A 20,687-nucleotide genomic window follows, 5' to 3' on the forward strand; every position below is an offset into this window, starting at 1 on the left:
AAACCAAGAGGGGGGGGGGGTGTAACTTTTAAATTCCTGATTTGGACCAGAAATGCTGAGGGAACAATCACCCATGTGTTTTTTATTTTTTATTTAAGAGGAAGCCATAAATTACTCTGGTGCTCTTGGTACAGTAAGAGGCCATAAGGGACTGTTCCTAGCAGTCATCGTGTGTCCTTCTCCCCCCGGACCCAGATCAGCCTCTCAGCACACCTGTTAACACACCAGCTGCTTTGCTGTGACAGACCGACCGAACAGAGCTTCGCATTGGCTTGGTCAAACAGAACATATTCCTGACGCACATGCTTCAGATAAGGTCCTTTTACATATTTTACTGTAAGGCATGAAGCTCAGTGAACCTAAGTGACCTCAGCGTAGCGAGTTCAGATGACTGCCACAGTGAAGCGGAACCATTGTAGTTAAAGGATCTATTTGCACAGCTCACAAACTTCAGGTAGCTTAAGAAACACAGCAGGGTGAGCTTGCTTGCGCGTGTTTTGTTAAAGAATCAGTAGCTAACAAACCATAAAGAGCTCTGCCATGTCCATCTAGGAATTTGGCATCTTAGGATAATTGTGTGTGAAAATAATGTCTAACCTCCAGCACCTTTAAGAGATCACCTAGATCTTCTTATAGGATCCTGTGGGAGAGGAGAAACGTGGCCCAACTCTACTTCAAAAAATCTATTAATTTATTGACTGTTCTTGGTGTTTTTTCCTGGTCAAATCTATTATCAGATTCCAGATAAGGTTAGCTATGTACCACATTAATATTCATTTCTGAATTCTCTAAATTCTTGCTCGTAATCGGGAGTTTCAGTGTACCAAATTATTCTGTTGGACATTCACTATTAAATGTATTTGTGCTACAGTTAGCTACAGCATTGTGCTGCCTGACTCTGACACTGTGGCCACAGCCACTGACCATATGACCACTGTCCCAAATAAGGGAGTGACAGCTCCAAGACAAAGGAGGTATTTCAGTGTTAAACTGGAAAGGTCAGTAGACGTGCAAATGCATGAACTGGTTGTGGATTAAGCTTCATACAGTGTGTGAGAGGGGAATATAAACGGACAAAAAGAGGGACAGACACAATATCTAGAGATATGACCCAGGTCACAGAGAGAGTGCCAGACTTCATCTCCTGTATGTGTATTTCGCTGCTACCCACAGCAGATCATATGGATCTCACTAAGTTCAGAGTACACGGTACTACATGATAGCCTGCATCCAATTATATATGCTCAATCCCCATGTATGTACAGTATGAACATGCCTTGCTACTGAATGGGGAGACATATGCTCAATCCCCATGTATGTACAGTATGAACATGCCTTGCTACTGAATGGGGAGACAACACCCTATTATAACAGTGACTAGTGACAGCAGACTGTCTCATTCTCCTCTGGGCAGGCTGAACTAAGCCTGTTCTGCACCAGGGTGCAGTTACTGTCTAAAACAAGCCCAATGCTGACATTAGCCATGACAGAATATGACATGTTAAACACTAATAATATTTAGCATGCACACACACACACACGGGCGCACTCACACACACAGGAAGCCACGACAGCAGCCGCATCGTCATCCTCCCGTTGCCTCGGCTGCTGTCGCTATGGCAACCTGACCATGATGTCCAACCCTTTTTGGAGGAGGGAAATGAAAAAAAAAAAAATGGAGACACTCACTCTGATGCCGGGGTGTTCCTCCTGAGAGGTGTGCCCATGGTGACAGGCTCTTCTCTCTTCCTCTCTATCCCTCGCTCTCTCTCGATGTGGTGTCCTCCGCACCGTTGCCACGGTCTCCTTCACCTTGTGGAGGGAGAAGAGAGGGATAATCTCTGTCTCACAGAATCAATGGGGCACAGGGTGGTGGTGAGCAGCTAGCATCTCATCTGCCTGCCGGACGAGAGCGAGAAAGAGACAGTGTGAAAGAGGGAGAGAGAGAGACAGTGTGAAAGAGGGAGAGAGAGAAAAGGAAAGAGGGAGGGGTCTGCATTTAGTGCTACAGATACTGTGCTAACCTTGACTGTCTCTTACACTATCCGCTAATGTTGCTGGATGCGAAATCTGTGTTTGTAAATCTTTATGGAGTGGATCTAAAATTATTCAGCACTGCAATTTAATGTAACTAATCAATAATCAAGTTATCCGTTATAATTAGCCATATAGTATTTGTATCATGAATAACATATTTCAGTACATAAAGCATAGCTCTTTAGCTCTGGACCTGAATTTGAAAATCCTGTCCTGGATTTTGAAATCACTGGTGGTCACAGTATTTGTACAGCATATTTCAGTCACCTAAAGAATAAGGTCTTAAGGTCTGAACCTGAATTAAAAAATCATTGGTAGTTCATTTATGCCACATGTATTGATATTCAAATTGCACTCCTTGAGGTGAAGGTTTTACAGGTTTCTTACAACGTACATTTACTTTCATTAACTGTTTAATTAACCTACAGTGACAACAAAATCCAGGACCAGAATTTGGGGCTGTCCAGGACCTCTATAGCAATTACTGTGAACAATTTATAAATTAAACAACAAATCACATTTCAAATTACATTATTTTTGAAGTGTGATAAATCTGGCCATGTAATCCGTGGAAGCTGATTGGCTGGAGGAGCGTTCTGCAGGCCACAGTGAATGAACACTTCAATGTGTTGATGCCAAGTGTTCAAGTGTTCTCTTTAAGACCAGAATCAAAACAGTGTTTAGGAAAACCTACTTACAATTGAACATCCACATTAACTAATCACAAGGGCGGTCTTTTTGTTTGTTTGTTTTTGGATCAGTACTGCTGCCAGCTGCAGACTGAGAACAGGTCCATCAGAACATGCAACTACTCCAGTTCAGGGCTAGTGGCCTGACTCAGAGATGTTTTAGGGCACAGATGTGCTGCAGCATTTCCTGTGAGGGCTCTTGGGGTGATTTTCTGTTTACTATGCACAGCAGTGGGAGGAGCATGACTGTGCACATGTCCCCAGGCTGCCAACGCCTTGGCACAGGTAGAGGAGGGCCAGCTGCTGCCTGTCACCTGTCAGCATCCAATCGTGATGCTGCCTTCCACACTGTAGGCTCTGAAATAATGCCCTGCGACAAGCAGCATGCTGGGTAGAAACAATAGGGGTTAACATGACAAATGATATGTGGTTTGTAGATGTAGATAGTGGAACAGATATCATCATATTGTAGTTGTATGTTTAGATATTATCTGTAATGTTTTAAAAGGCTATCCATTTAGAAGACTTTACACACCCCTCCAGAAAATCTTTAGTAGGTGGGGCTATAACACAGCCCTCCAGCCCCATGACACCAGCCAAACACACAGCACTGATGCCCCTGGGAGGGCAGGTGGACTTCCACACCAATCAGTCATCCAGTCAGAGTTATGAAAATCATCTTCCCTGGAGTACTGATTGGGGTCACCTGCTCCTCATGTTTCTTATATAAACTCTATGTTTTCCCACTTACAGTATTTTGTCCATGTAATTAAGAGTGTAATGTGTGGTGTGGTAACATGTCTTGCTCAACTGTTTTTGGATTCTCCTGTTTTGAGGATGTTTTTTCTGTCTTTCACTCTGTCTGGTGCGTCTTTAGTCCGGTTATAGGCCTAATACTATTTTAGTTTTGATCTGTGCCTGTTATTTAATGTGCCACTAATATTCGCAAGTGTGTGGCTGACCTTAATAGCACATTTCTTACATGTAAAGTACATTTTACACACATTATAGTTATGCTATAGGTTACTAAGATGAAGTAGATACATTTGTCACAAGTACATTCTCAATCATTCTCAGCGGGCAGTAATTTTTATCATAGTTATCATGCTGGTTGTGCCCCCCATGGTCAGACAGCTCCATACAGGCTCATCATAATTTTAAAAGAATCACTCCAATTCCTCTTGCAAAACCATACAGATGTGTATACAGTTATAGCTTAACAATGCATTCTTATTAGTGAGAATAAATCAGATGGCTACTGCAACTATGACTGATTTTAGGGGTCAGAGGAAAGGTCACGTTAACTTCATGGTTAAAACCCTGAGTATGTGAGTCACACTCTTGGATGCTTGAGATTATGGTAAGAGTTTCACAGTGTTATCACTGGAATGCTCAAGTGGCTTTTCTAAACATATATTGTTTAATCTCATTGTCAAGTGCTGAACGAGAAAAGCACCTCACCATCTGGAACTCATTACTTATAGTTCTAAAAAGCATGTAAACTACATTATGTGTAAATGACATGAAACGTACACCACAAGTATGTAACTGTCTACTCAATATGACATTTTAAATCTGCTGCTTTAGGCTACTATCTATCAATCTGGTAAATGAATAGACCCATTTCCTTTCATTATTATGGAATTCTCTTCCTGAAAGAGATCAGTTCACAGCTACAACACCTTTGAAAAACATCTCAAAAAACACATTCAATGTTGCATTCAATTAAGACGTCTGTTCTAGTAATGTCTTCCATATTCTACTGTAAAGCACTTTTTTCACTCTTTGCTTTTATTCTCTCCTTTTTTCTGATTCTGATGTATCCTTTTTCATTTTTATTCAATGTTTTGTTTTTTATCTTCATCATGTAAAAGTTGATTTGTAAACTTGCTAATTGTGATAAGCTTATTATTAATATCATTACTGTACTGCTAAATTATCAGAGACCAGCATGTATGTGAGAACTGAAGTCTACAGTGGGTTTCTTTTACTTGAGTCTGAATGATCAGGTCTGCCAGCGTGTTAAAGTCCAGCAGTGGAAGACATGACATGCAACAACCAACTATGACTCCCAAGCTTTAAAGCAAGGCTGCATCAGCAGAATCAGACCCACATCACATCAGACAGATGACGCTTTTTTGAAAACAAGCAAAGAAAGATATTATTTTGCAGTATGGTTTGATAATATTAGGGAGGTTTGGTATCCAGATATATGAGTTTGCACACATACAAATATAGTTTATCTAGCCTAAGCCATCCCTTCCCTTCCAGTGACCATGTGGAGAAAAACTAATTTCAAGAGTGGAATTCCCTTGAAACCTGTTATTTAATCTGCTTGGACCGACATGCATAGCCAGCCTATTACCAAAGGAATGCGACTAGATTAATGAACATGAGAAAAAGAAGCATGCCAGAGATAGCTCACGGAGAGGCAAACAACGTGAGAGCTAAAGTGACTACTACACTCAGGTCCGCTGATAAGCTTCCGTCCGTGAGATCCGGGTGCACACAGAATGACCCTCTGCATTCCAGCAGGGCCTCACATTTTCCCAGCGGGCTGTCTCAAACAAACCTCCCCCCGGAGGACAGACATGGTGTCCGTCTGTGCTCGCGACGGTGGCCGGCTGTTTAGCAGCTGTGTCATGGCTGATGTGCGTTTCCCTTGCCGTCAGGCGGCAGGGTCTGTCTCCCGCTGCTGCGGGCGCTACGGGCTCTGCTGGCGCTCATGTACACAACGTCCTCGGCCAAAAAAAGAATGAAACAAAAGGCACTCAGGGCACATGACCAAAGTGTAAAGGGAGGTTGTAAAATTGCAAGGCTGCTCACAGAGGACAGATATGACTGCATGATACAATGTTAGCCTTGCCTGCCTCTCTTCTGGGGGTTCTCCTGTCAGCTGTGGGAACAGCGGAAGACTTTTGGTTACTGAGGTAATAATTGGAGAGGGTATGTAATGTCATCTCAGACCTGTGCAAGGTCACTAGGGTTTTACTATAACTCCACAACTACAGTCCACAGTTAGGTCAGTTCAGTTCAGTGAGTAGCCTTAACTTAAAAATACATAAACATAAAATAATAATAATAATTAAATTAAATGATTATTAAAATCAATTCCCATTCCACACCCCTATATAACACAGACATCTCCCTTCCCAAAACAAGGTCCTCACAAATATGATTTAGCCTACTCAGTTGTGTTAGGGACAGGGCTGGCCCAAGCCTTTATGGGGCCCTAAGCAGAATTTCACTTGGGGGCCCACCATACTATCACCTCGGCACCAAATTCTTATGTAATTAATAGGCTCATCATATCGTGGTGCTCTAGGGGGCCTCCTGGTGTTGTGGGGGCCCTAAGCAGCCACGTAATTCGAGTATGCCTTGGGCAGGCTCTGGGTAGGGAGAGGGTGTAATGGGCCCTAACATTACTTATTTTTTCTCATTAAAAAATCATCAACATATCAAATATGTTATTTACAATATGCTTATCATTTTTCTTTCCTTGTTTTTGACAAAAGGTGAACATCTCTATAACTCTATAGATTATACAGATTTCCCCACAAACTGTGACCACTTCACAGCTATTATTATGTCAGATTTTCTTTTTACTTTGAACAGATTTACAAACGGAACTCTTTCCCACTGAAAAAGAACCGGATCCGTTGCATTGTGGCGCAGGGAGCACGTAACCTATTCAAATATATAGCTTATATGTTCGTTTTTACTGTCTATGCGCCGGACCAATGTCAGTCCATCGTTAGGGAAATATGGCTTCCGAAAAGAAAAAGAGTAGATAGAGAAAAGAAGTATGGCATCAAATTTTCACACAGAACAGAGGGTGGTGGACAGCTTGGCCCACAGTGAAACAGGCTAATGTTACTATCTGGCTCACGCTAACGTCAGCTTGGCCACTGGATGTAAAATGCTGTAAAAAAAGTCAATCACCCAAGTCACAAAATGATGCCATTTGTGGTTCATTATTACAGAAAAACAATCACGACAATTAAGAATTTGTAAAACACTTAACCCAACTAACTAGCTACCTAATTAAATAAAAAAATGTATTGTTTAAAGTAGCCAGCTGGCTATATTGACTAGCTTAGCTAACCAGTAAGAAGCCAAACCAGCGCCGAGTTTTTTTTACAGTGCTAATGTTAAACGTTGGCGAGGTGTATTATCTAATAATTAATTGAAGTTCTTTGTTTTTTCTTCAATATGTAGGCAGAATTGTGATCGTTATAACTTATAAGGTGCTGGGAGTTGCTTGTTTGCTAGCTAACCTACCACTTTTTCGAGAACATTCGGCGGCGGTTCTAACGGGTTTAGGAGCAATGTCACTACAACGTTGTACAACGTTGATCTCCTTTCTTAAAAAGTTAAATCAATTAATAAAAGATAAGTTAAATCCTATTATATGATGACACATGTACGTAGGCATTTCGATTTAAGGGCCTTCAAAATATCGACTGAATATACAACCTATGCAAACCAACCTAACCTTTCCTCTAGCACCACCATCAGGTCTAAAATTTCATTTACATTGTGTTATATTTTCCACTTCCATATTTTAATATTCGTATGTGCATTAAGATTAGCCAATTTTACAATTGAAATTACATTTAAACGTAAAAGAAGACCTTCAACATATTTCTTATAGAGGGTACCCGTCTTGCATCAAATATGAATTCCACTTTATGCAGGATGTTACATGTATGTCTGCACAATGTTATATTTGCAGGATGGTTGGGCCTAATGTGGCATCTTTTCACGGGGTTCATTATCCCTTGCGGCATCCCTCGTTGTAAAACCCTAAAGTGGCTTTAACAACGATTGTTTGACTGTAGTGTTGTCTCCCTCTTGTGGGCATTTGTGTGTGGATGTTTTTGTCGACAACTTTATTTCTTCTTTACAGACATGACTAACTGCTATGGTAAACTGTATGCCAGTTTCAAGATTTCAAGAATCTCATTGAATAAATGTTATAACATTCAGACTTAACGGTCTGAATGTTACATTTTGATATTGTGGCATGGGATCCCCATAACTCATCTCCGCATTCAGCGTTCGTCACACATTATGTGACATGTGCCATTGCCGCTGGGCACAAAATGGCTCCTGCCTGCTCTCCTCAGCTACCACCTGTGCCTGCCTGGTAGGAGCCATCACGCTGACACGCTGCTTCACTGTCTGTGGTGGGAGACGATGCAGGGAGGCCCGCGGCTCCAGGCTTTCCTGCGCCTCTGGGATATACTTGTGTGGCGATGGTGCATGGTTTGGCAAGCCAGCTCCCCCACAGCCTGTTCCCTTTCATTGACAGCGGCTTGGCAGGCTGTGGTATAGATGCACTGCAGTCTGCTTGTGGATAAAATCGAGGTGTGGATCAGCCATGGGTGATGGGTGGAAAGACTGCATGAGCTGAGGTGCACACGGAGCTGTTTCAGGAACCCTTTCCCTTCCAACATCACCCTCAGCTGAGCCACGGCCTTCAGCAAACCAGGCACTGTACTGCGCTGTCACTCTAGACACAAACATCCTCCAGGAGGCCTCGCCAATGGATTTGACCTGTAATGGTGTCTGGCAGTGCAGGGCTGGGATCATGGCTCCATGGAGTATTGCAGCAGCTTTGCTGGACTGGCAGCGTGACGGTGAGGGCCTGACAGCTCCTCCCTGGGCGGCTTCCCCTTGCGTTCTCTCCACCGGAGCGGGCACGACTCAGCTGATTCCCGGCAGACTGCCGTGGTGCTCTCCGTGCCGTCAGCAGCTCCACAATGCCGTGCTGTTTCCTCACCACATCCAGAGCTCACCTCACCTCTTCCTCGACTTTTCATTTTTTTATGACAAACGGCTTGTCACATCTGTGAACTGAAGATTTGATCTTTTTGTTGTTTTGGCCAAAGAAGGTTTTGCTATGCCTATTTTGGAAGCAAGTACTTAAAATGTTTCCTATAGTCCTTTCTTTGGGATCAAAGCCCTTGCAAAGCAGCATCAGATGTGATAATGTCATTTCCTTAAAGATGTACTCTTCCAGTTCAACAAATCGAAAAATGATGATATTTACAAGTAGATTTAATTCATTTATATACTATTCTTGCTTTCTGTTTCACCTGCTGTTGGTGCAGTTGATAGATGCTTAAGCTTATTTTGTGAATAGAAAAAAGACTCAGCATAATTGGGCTGAAGGTGTGGACATGTCTAATGGTCATAATGTTAGCTCTTACCAAACATCCTCCTGCCACTGGAATGCAACTCCCATATGTCTAAAATACAGTGTTTTCTACAGCAGAAATGGTTGGTTGTATGGCTTAAAAATAAATCAATAATCTATAGAACGTCATTTGTTTTTCTTGTTTCACGTGTGGCAAACTAAGCACTAAGTTTGTGTTTGCTGGAAATGCATTAAAAGTGGGATATGAAACAATAGCCTAATATAAAATCTAAAACACATCTATTTTTAAACGCAGCTTGAGCTGTAGACTGTTCAGATGTTACCCCACTAAGCCTGGTTAAATTCTAACAATATTACATCTGATGTCAAACATCAGGCTTTCAGCAATTCTTTTACAGTTAAATGCTATTGTTGATAAAGGCATTATATTTCTTTTTTCCACCTAAAAATGTATTTTGTCAATTTCCAATAGAACATTCTGCCTGGCACTGAACATTACATTTCAGTTCGTCAAAGGTTAAGCTGACTATGGGGACGGGCATTTTGTGGAGTAAAAAAGGGTGACATTGTAGGAATCCAATTATCATCCTTTGCATGATATTCTTCTGCATAATGAAATGAGGTCACTTCTTGAGTCATGTAACACAAGACAAGCAATTATGTCTTTGAAGAAATGTGGTGTTTTTATTGATAAAAAAGTGCTCTCTTAATATTAAGCAGAACCAATAATAATAAAGCATCTGTAAAGCTGTCACTGTACTCAGTTCATAATCAACTGTTCCTCATGCATAGCTTTAATGACCAAAGTGAATGTTGTTGCCAAACCAATATGTTTCCTGCAGTGAGTGAGAAACTCTTCAAGCATCGAACTAAAGCTTCCAGAAGCTGATGATGTCTAAAATCATCCAAATGTTTTATTTCAATTTTGGTTGTTGACTTAGTAAACTGTAGAGAACCTATTAGTGTATAAGATCCATTAACTTACTATTTTAAATCTGTGGGGTTTTTTACACATTGACATGATCTGACAAACCTCTGTAATTTGTGTCTTTAACTATGCCACATATATTTACCAGTTTGTTTGAATATGTGCCATTCGATTCTCCATCATCTACACACAATATATTAAGTATAATGTAGTTTAGTTTAAACTAAAAGTTTTAAAGTGCAAGTACATTTATGATTCACAATATGGGTTTAGACTGATGCTAATTAATTGGACAGCAGAACAATACCTTGAATCAAACCTTGACTAATCCCCATTGGACAATGGGAGGGTTTTTTGTAGAGAAGAGCAGTCATCATTGGTCATTAACAGTATCCTCAGGATCAGGTCATTGCTTTTAAAACAATTGCTCAATCAACAGAAGAGGGCAGTATTTCTATGCCATTTTATAAACGAAAACGAATAAGGGTGTATCACTCTGGCATCCATGTTTTGGGAATACATTTGGTAAGGGCGGACCACGAGGTTTAACCTCATGTCGCAATGTGCACATCATGCAGACATGTAGTTCATGTGATGCATTCGGATTATAACATTTGATTCACGCTCGTTACTGAGTTCTTTCTAGGAACCATTAGAGATGATTCTATTGTATAGCGACTTTTTTGTGATGGTCTATGCTATATAAATGCTATATAATATTAGTTTATATAATTATTATGATGGCATGCATCATACAGACGTTTGCTACATCAAAATCGATTATGTATTACGTATAGGCTAACGGTTTTTAAAAAAGTAGATACATAGCATTTCACAATTACCAACCACAATGTGTATAGTTGTGCTGAGGCAATGTAACAATATCCTCATGTCAGCAGCCTGTCACACTGGAAGCGGTTTTAAGAGGTTAAGCTTCATTTAATGAATAATTATTTCATGGCTCTCACCAAGGTTTTACAGGCCTCCAAACGAGCAGAAACGTGTGTGTGTGTGTGTGCACTCAGCACGTTTGTGAAACGTCCCCTCAGGCCAACTGTCACACTCGCTTCCTTCCAAATCCGCGCGTGTCCGGTGCTGACGTTTCCACTTTGGCAGGTCGGTCAGTCCTGTCCAGCTCCCCACGCCGCACGACCAAGCGTCAAATGCAGTCCGCTTCTGCCCATGACATCACAGGCTAACTGATTTACAATTTATTAACTTGTTTTGTACCCCCTGCCAGCCCAATTTAGTCTCTGTTTTTAGGGAAATGAAATGACTGAAGCCTGTGATTGAAGATTGTTCATTGGCTATTTAGCACAATGATTCGATGGTCTAAGGCCACATAACATGAAAGATCGAACCAAAGTTGCTACACTGAATAAACGATCGGTTATTCTGCATTGTTGTAGACCCCCTGGTGTGGCATAGTTTCCATAAATCTGGACTGGGCAATAAACCCTCATTCTCAACAGATTTTTTTTCTTCTCATCAGCTTAATGAAATATGCATAAGCATGTGGCTTAGTAACTCATCACTTTTCAATTATGAACCTATTTGAATTCAAAAGCTACAGTTTGTTAAGTAGATGTAGATAATCACTGTGCAGCTTAAATACACAGAGATTTCTACTGCCCCAAGTCCTGCTGGTCTTGTAGGCCCTGGTTTATCTAAGGTGTTCATTCCTCTTCAAGTCTTTCTGTTACTGATTTGGATTAGGTTTCATCGCATGCATGCACGCACGCACGCTCAGGTGCATATCCACACTCTCTGTGTGGAGTCACCGTTGCCTCGTCTTAAGACTCAGCTCCTATTCCTGAATAATTCAGTCAACATGACATGAACTTGGTTTACCATGGACTCCCTGATGCCCAGTGCCTCTTGAAGATGCTACCTTTGATGGTGGTGGCTCACCTCTGGCTCTGATCTCCACCTCGCATGCTCTCCTCTTCCTATTTTCTATGTGGATCATGAACTGAATGGCTATTTGACATTTGTTGAGTGAGGTGCTAATGAAAGAGATTATTTTATGCTGCTTGACTGACATTTTTCAAATATTCTGAGGTTAAAAGTGTGTAAAAGTACATTAGTAAATGAAATGCATCTGTCATATGTACGGTATGTTTTGTTAGCAGGTGTTTCACTGTGACTCAGATAGCGGCTGCTGACTCCCACCAGCTCTGGGGGGTGCTAGAAAACAGGGGGAGGAAATAAAGAGAATGTGCCACATTTTGAATTTTAATTTACATAATTGGTTTGTTGCCCAAAATCAGCAATGAAAACCTTGGAGGATGGCCTATAAACAGCCAGTAATATTTATTGGTGAGTTTGTGGACTGTCCACTGTTCATGGTGCATAATAACACTAGCAATATTCTGTAGCTATATAACTATATCGTTAAATAGCTAGAACGCTAGCAACATTCTGTAGCTATACTCTAGATGTATGTATATAAGTGTATAATAAAATGCAAGAAATTTGGGAAATGAAGTAGTCCAGATGACATACCATAATAGCCCTGTGTTGTTGGGAGCAGTAGGAACTTTACATGACTTCTATTCCAGCTCCAGCATTTGCCTCAGAATCTAATTATGTGTTGGCTGCTTGCAAATTGTAGTGTTATATTATAGCAGCAGACAGTGTTTCTCTCAAGGCCACTGACTGTTCAGAAATATCCTGTAGTAACTGCTGAGAGGAAATTATGGCATCTGTTGTTGAATAGTTCTGAACTGAATGCTGATTATGTTAGAAGAGGTGACTTACGCTATTGACACCTTCAAATCAAATCATTCAAATCATTTAAAAATGATTACAAATTTCAGCTTTGTTTGAAAATTTCTCACAAATTTCCCAACTTGCATATAGAGATGTGCAAATAGTTATTCTTTTCAAAATCTCCAGATCATGAGCAACAAACTCTTTAAATGAAACAAATAATTAAAAGTTTCTATCACAAATCAGAGCAGTTATAAAAGCTGTCTGGACAGTAGTCAGGATTGTTGGGAACCTTTGCAGATTGAAGGAATCACTGAATCCCACACAAGACTCCGTTAAAACGTGACTGGTAGGTTATAAACGAAAGCCTTCCCCTGTCTTTGACTGACAGGTCATGCTACCACCCAAAGATATCACAGTCATAATTTATTAGTCATTGCATATCCCATTAATTACTTGTCAGATATGGAAGAATGACTTTATGGATGGCTTTTGGTTAGCGTTTTGATTAGCAGGTGCTTAGAGAAAGGGGGGTTGCCCTGGCAATAATGTGGATGTCTCTCTGTTTCTTCGCATGTGTTGTGGCAGTGGAACAGGCAGATTGAAATCCCAGAGGGCTGCATTGCCTGTAGGTATTTGTTCTGATCGTGCACTGCACATCGAGCTAATTAGGTACTTACTAATTATTTGCTACTGTTCCACCAGTTGTGTTTAAGTGGTGTTTTGGTTATTGTCACGGTACGGCGGGCCCCCTACTGGTCGCCCCCGTCTACAGCGGCAGCTGTCCTGTAACTGTTGCGTTGTGTTCGTCCCTTGGGTGGGCGGAGCCCGTGATCCGTCTCACCTGAGGGTCGTTTGTTTGCCTATATATGTTTTGTCTGTGTAGCAGTTGACCGCTGGTTATTATATCCTTAATTCGGATCGACTCACGGGTTTTTGGTTTGCGCACTTTATCATTAAACCATCCATTTTCCCTGAGACTTGGCGTGAACACTTCCATTTTATTTCGCTCACCCTGCCCGTCACAGTTATATAATATACATGAGTTACCATTCAAATGATAAACACTCATCTAATAGTAAGTAAATTTTATTTATAGAGCACATTTTAAAACCAAAGTGCTTTACAGTGTCAAAGAAACACCATACCCTCTGTTCACTACATAAAACATATAACTTACATAAAACAGAATAAGCATTCCTCCATATGCAGTTAAAACAGTTTAACAACAGCAGAAAGCTAGCTTGTAAAAATATGTTTTGATTTAAAAACAGTCACAGATTTGGTGTGTCTAATGTCATGTGGAAGACTATTCTAGAGTTTAGGTGCAGCAACAGAAAAAGCACGAACCCCACTCTGCTTGAGGCGAGCTCGTGGAACCATCAAAAGTGACTGTGATACAGACCTTGAGGGTGTATACATACGAAGGGTGTATACTTGAGGGTGTATACATACGAAGGGTGTATACTTGAGGGTATACACATACGAAGCATGTTCTCTATATAAACAGGGAATGCAGAATATTAGTATGCACATATAGCTTTGTAACATAATACTGATATATGAAACTAGATAAAGACATTTAGATTATTCCAATTATGAACTTTCTGCTGAAAAGGCTGACTCGATTCTCTGTAAGATTTTATCATGAGGCAAAAGAATTTCTTGAATCTCTTGAAATCTCTGGCATCAGAGTCCTTCACAGACTGTATCAACATCCAGTCATCCAGAGCAGATTGCTTGGGGGAGTTTCACTGAGCCCTTATAATGACAGAGAAGAATAGCCCCCCCCCACCTTGGCAGAAAGCGAAAGCCCTAATATTTGGAAGAGAAAATCCCTGTTTGGCCCTGTGTGTTAATTGCTTTGTTGGGAATGAAACAGCTGTGTTGTGCGCGTGAGGCCAGGCCCCAAGAGACGTCCACGCCGGCTCTCCAGATTCCGTTGCCATGGTGACAATGGGGCGGCACACTGAAGGAATTGCCATGACAAAAAGGGGGTGTGCACACATGGCTTCACACCGAATACCTTCAGACCTATAGACAGACTGCATACTTGTGCATTCACACACGCACACGTACACCGTCGTATATAAACACAGTGGAAGCAGGAAGCCTGTGGCCCTCGACCCTGTGTGTGAATGCTGTGGGATAAGGAAAATGACTTTTCTATCTGATCCATTTTAATGGAGCTGATTTTGTATTTATTAAACTGCTAAACTGACTTGACTTCTGAGCCATCCAGTTCACTAAATATTATAGGAGCCACTTGCAAAGCATCAATAATAAAATCAATGGACGTTATTGTGTTCACACACTGTGTATCCTACCAGATGTTTAAGTCTTACCCTTCACACTGGTTCTGATTAAATGTCTATTACTCTGTTCATTTGCCAAATTACCATATGGTGCAATATACACCTGCTGCTATCTACTATGAATGGTATTCTATTTTAAAATATTCTTTGGGGACAAAAAGTTTTGAATCTGAGTATTAATGTCTTCCAGGAAGTGCTTTCAGGAAGATGAGTGGGATACACAAATAACACAAAAATGTTATAGCCGGCTTCATCCTTCCGCCATGTGACTCGAACGTGTCTTTTAAGACAGAGAAAATTAGCATTGATTTCTTCACAGGCCCGATCAATGACATACACCTTGAAGTGATCCGCTGGCTGGTCTTTGAGTGCTCTCCAGTGGGCCTCTTGTGTGCATGCCCACGCCCACACGCTTCTATTTAAGTCTGGCCTAACCAAATAAATCTCACACATCCACCATGTAGATGGAGTGGCCCAGCAAAAATGCGGATGTCTCAAAGAGTGCAGGGTGAAAGTTTCCCAGGCTTTCTGTTCTTCTTTCTCAATGCCCTAGTTGTCCAGTCTTAACGAGGAATGGAAACCTCTCTCTGCTTTCTCCACTGAGGGCCACTGATCAAGTTCTCCACCCTTAAATCACATGCCATCGTGAATTTGTATGAAAAGTTGAAAAGATCGCGCCACTAATTCAGTAAAGGGTGGAGCTATTGCTGGAATACCCTCCGATTATGTTTTATTCACATGATTGTCAGTGGTTTGGCAGGCAGAAGGAGCATAAATCCCTTTCAAAACAGATGCTACTGCAAACCCACTGATCTGAAAAAAGCTTCTTTCAACTGACTTTTGTTTCCCACACTCCAAATGTTCTGCATGGAAATGTGAGAGTTGCCAAAAAACATGTTTATATATTAAAACTGGATTTATGATAAGATAAACTGACCCATCATTAACACAGCAAAGCAAATCCATGTAAACCCATTTGCATTTAATTAATAAATTGTGAAAACCGAGTGTGGCTCAGTGACACTCCTATGATGCCATGTGCTTTAGCATCTGTTTCATACTGGTGTGATAACATGACAGTTACAGAGCAAGTGTGATAAGTATGACAAATACAATACAAAAGACACAGATCCCACTGCTGCGCTAATAATCACTGCAAGACTCAGGAGTATAAAAGCTGGACTAGCGAATAACTGCAGATTAGCAGTGAGTTATTTACGACATCCCAGTAGATGTGTTAGCAATATGACACCACGTCCATAAAGGCAGAGAATGATGGCTTGGATTGCTCCAGTAATCTGGATTGCTTGACTCACATGTGAGCAAGGAGCAAAAGAGCATTCGAGGGACACCTCATCCTCAAACTGCTCGTGACTAAGCGTGTGTTTTATGTGCCAGCTCTGAGAGGCACCAGGTGCCAAATCAGTTTCTTAGTGTGTTTGGTGCAATATGGTTTGATTTAGGTTCAAATGCATTTATGTGTTGTGGGTTGTGTTTGCTGCCATGGCGAGGTTTAACACACCTCTACAAGAGCTCGGTGTTCATCTGCTCTTCCCAACATCCTTTTGGGATTCAGCTATGAAGACAGAATGTGCCAGTGACCACTGACCCAAATTGAACATTAGAGCTGCATAATAAACACTTTTATAGCCTTGAATCAGATTTCAAATGCAATTCAAATTTCTATTAATAAGCCAAACATTCAGTACCTGCTAGTAAAATATTTAAAAAATTTTATCTGTTCTTAAACTTCAGAGTCTCCACTGTGGTCTCCATTATTCCATTGCAACTCAAGTTTATAATAATGGACTCTTCACAAATAGAGACAGATTAGAGAAGAATGTAATTGGATCCAGTAAACCATTTCCACATATATTTGAAGATCTAGGGAATATGTTCTTTTTAGGGAATATATTAATTATGAAACACAATTGTGAAGAATAGTGTATTGACAATGGTAGCTTGTCAATGTAATGATTTGAACCAATTTCAGTTTATTACCATAATTTCCAATTCCCATCATTTCATTTCTGTATTCAGTCTTTATTCCAGTAGTTACCACCCTGGAAGTATGGTTTCTAAAGAAAGGTTTCTATGAAAAGTTTGACCTATGGTGTTTGATCACCTTTTGGACAGAAGTGGCCTAGATGAATAACCATGCAACAAGGCTGTCAGCTGACCTTCGAGCGTTCTCAGTCCCTCGACATTCATTTGAAGGGTAGATGATAAGACATGAATTACCTTGCTGTTCACTGCAGCTGGGCTCAGGGGAGGCAGGTTGTACACTACACGGGGGATGGGCAGACTTTCACTGGAGGCTTCTAGAGACGTCAATATGACGTGTTATATGAATATGCAGTACTAAAGTTAAACAGACATTTTTTAAAATAATTTCTGATGTCCAGACCTGCCCTCATTAGTCTAAATGACTACACCTAAATAAATGTTTAATGCTTGCAAAATACTTCCAATATTAACAACATCGTCCACATCACAGGGAGAGATTTGTATGAACTGTGTAAACCTGTGTTGAAAGGAAAGTCATTTTCATAATCACCTCCTGTGTTCGGGCAGTTAGAGAATGCACATAGAAAATACAATAAATAGGATCCATAGCCAATGAATAAATCATGATATGATGTAAATGGATGTGAAGCTGGCAATAAAAGTCTGATGAAAGCTTTGGGGTGTCATAAATCAAACGGTGTTCATTTGGCCTGCAGGGCAGAACTATCTCTGCAACCCAGAAAGCAGCCCATTTGAGACTATACCGGCTGACATATCCACATAAATGCTTAGCTATATTCACATGCATGTTCAACCACAACAACAATAATAATGAAGCTAAGAATAAGAAAGCGCAGTGAGTCACAGTGTTCAGAATCGTGTAGATGTGATGTGACTGAGTAGGTATAGAGCGTGTGCAGTATATTTAGTGTCAGTGAGAGTGATGCTATGTAATCTTTGACATGCGCGTCTTCAGTTGTGCCACTCGTGATGTGATTAGGGAATTGAAACGTGCTGATTTACACCAAACTGCAGACATACTATTAGTCATGCAGAGCTGCACTAAGGAGTTTTTCATTAGCTTCTTCCCCCTAAGGTGAGAAGTTCGTGCTGGACAATAGTAAGGCCACCAGCTTGTATGTAAATAGCATATTGATTTGATAACATGATGCTTTATCAGTCAGTCTATGTTGAGACTGGAAGTGTTATTATGCATATTCATCATTCTGTAGCCAAGACAATGCTCATATGTACTTTGTGTTTTTGAGGCATGAAGTGTATTTTATACTGAAGTATTTTTTTTAAATGGTGGAATAGCACTTTTGTTTGAATTATGGCTAGACTGCAGCTAGTGTTGCTGTGACAGCACACGGTGTGTTGTGTTTTCTGGATATGCCATTGTGTCGATGAGGGAATCACTCACAAACATGTTTGAATCTGCATTTGTTTGTTTATTCTTCATTTATTTAACTTATTTGTTGGAATTTTGTGTCATTTTGTTGGTATATCGAATGTTGTAATATCAAAATGTTGTGTCATTATTTGGGAAACCAGTTGGAAACCTGCTTAAGACCTCAGACACAGTGCTCAGTCATAGCACTCAATGTCAATCTGTCCCCGTTAAAGGCATTAAGGCCTGGCTCCTCTGTGACTAGCTCCTGTGTAACTGTCACACCCCTGTCATGTCTCCTGTATCTCTCCAGCTCTCTGCCACATCGCTGTATTATTCGTCGGACACTCCCCTCATCACCTTCCCCTCAAACTCACACCTGCGCTCAGGACACATCCTGTAGACCTCTTACTGTCCTGCACACGTACCGTGCTCCGCATGAAGTCTGTCACGTTCCTGAATTACTGAGGTGGACCTGGTCTTGCCTGGCTTGATCACTGTTTTGACTGCTGAGTGTTATTGTTGACATGCATGTTCAATAGTGGCCTAGGGTTAGGGTTAGACCCGTTCCACCCCTTTCTTGTTCCTTCTACTTTAAAACTGGATGTCCTGTGTTGCTCTGTGCCCTCCAAACATCGATCTGTCTCACCCTTTTGCTTTTTCCTTTTGTCTGCCCTACTTGGATTAAAAGTAAACTTTAAATGTAATGTGTCTGTGTCTTGCCTGCTTGTGTAGTGGTGGCAGTAATGTATGAGTCCAGGCTCATACAGTGCCCTACCAACATCTAATTACACTGGCCACCACAGCTTCCAAAGAAAGGTCACAGCAAATGGAGACAAATACACAACAGACACATAACCGAATAAGGGGTGGCACACTCGTATATTTCTTTGAAATGCAGCGCACATCAGCAAAGCTTATTTTTTTCTTTAAAAAAATCCACAGACCTAAAGGAAACTGTCATGGCTGTATGCAAGAGATCGCGTTAGCTTGGCAGGTGTTGTGAATGGACAACGGTTGATCTTCATTGATTCTTGTCCAACCACTGAAAATGTTTACATTTCTCCACGACAGTTTTTTCTTCGCTTTCCCTGAACAGCCACGTAAGGGCTTTAGAATTTCACATTTCCTGGAATATGGAATTTACAAAAAAATTTCTTGTCATGACATCCTCCTCCATTCACTATGCGAATAATTATTTTGGTTTTCAGAAACAAACATCCGTCTGCAGCAGCCACATTAGTTAACCAGCATTATCAAGACACAAAGAACCAAACCTACTAACAAATCTAGTTATTTATGCCACACGCCTCAGTACCCCAGCTCTGATTACATGAGCTAACTCAACCACACTTTAATTCACAAAGCCTCTCCGTTAAATGGCCACTGGGTCAACATTACGAAGGCTCAGGTAATTGCTACATATTTTAGTCCTTGTGAAATGACCAACAGTCTCATAAAAAAATCAAAGCCATGAATTATAAATGTGGTCCATGCTTCAGTGGACCTGTGTCCATTAGCTTTGGGGCATTGACCTGGAACAAAATGAATGTTGTTGCCTTTCATGATTTGGGCTGTTGATACTATAATTTCATGAACTTGCATAAAAATGTTTACATTAATATACTGATATATTTATTAAATGTGTGTCACATTAACCAGTTTCGATGTTGGTAGTCAGTTTCCTGTGTAGGGATTAAGCCTACTCTTGGATTAAATTGCAGTGCCAATGATGAATCACCTTTGTAAAATCGTTTAGTCTAGGCTTAAATTTGATCTCAGTCTGGGAAATAAACTATAATTGCAACAACCCTAACTACCTAATGCCTAATTTAACGGCTTCCCATTGGTTAAATGCTTTTAAAAAGCAAGGTATCGAGCTGTCAAAAAAAAGAACCTACTTGCAAATGAAAATTCTGGATCACATTGGTCACAGTGTGAGCACGTGGGAATCCTGTTACTAGGAAGGCAACGGGCAGAATATGGAATATGAAATGAATGCATGTGCACATGTCGCATGTGACTACAATTTTCGACACTGTTCGTTCCTAATAGGTGAGCTATTAGACTGGAATATGAGTTTGCCAAATGCACAACCACAGCAGATATCTGCAGAAAAGGTGGAAATACATAGCCATTCACTCCAAAGACCAGTGAAATAAGTTTTATATACGGCTGATTCCGCCCATTCGCTGCTGGAGACCTGTTCGCCGACCCCAGTCAGCAGGAACCGTGGCGCGGTCTCTCTGGAAGAAGAGGTTGTGGCCATCGCTCCACTCGGCCATTCAGAGGCGCTCTTCTCCTGCTGGCCGACCAGCCGTATTCGGGATGATGTATTCAGCTTCCAGTCCCTCAGGGCTGGCTCTTCACTGCTTAGTGGCTCCGTTGTTTGTAAGGCCAAACGCAGCCCCGTTATGAGGTCAGATAAAGCCCTTGTTTGCCTTTG

General features: G+C 41.1%; 1 protein-coding gene across 4 annotated transcripts in view; it reads right to left on the reverse strand.

The window, feature by feature from the left end:
• palm2akap2 (PALM2 and AKAP2 fusion) overlaps window positions 1-1,908 on the reverse strand; it is an 81,410-nt gene extending 79,502 nt beyond the window's left edge. For 2 of the 4 annotated variants that reach the window (XR_013133691.1, XM_077019580.1), the window contains exon 1: window positions 1,690-1,908. Coding sequence is in view for 3 of the 4 variants with exons in the window: in XM_077019580.1 (XP_076875695.1) it covers window positions 1,690-1,727 (38 nt within the window). In the remaining variant the exon portion in view is untranslated. The remainder of the gene's footprint in view (window positions 1-1,689) is intronic. The other 2 variants (XM_077019581.1, XM_077019582.1) reach the window with 2 other exon arrangements.
• Window positions 1,909-20,687: the final 18,779 nt, after the last annotated feature.

Source organism: Brachyhypopomus gauderio, chromosome 10 (assembly GCF_052324685.1).
Source record: "Brachyhypopomus gauderio isolate BG-103 chromosome 10, BGAUD_0.2, whole genome shotgun sequence".
NCBI classification, from domain to species: domain Eukaryota; kingdom Metazoa; phylum Chordata; class Actinopteri; order Gymnotiformes; family Hypopomidae; genus Brachyhypopomus; species Brachyhypopomus gauderio.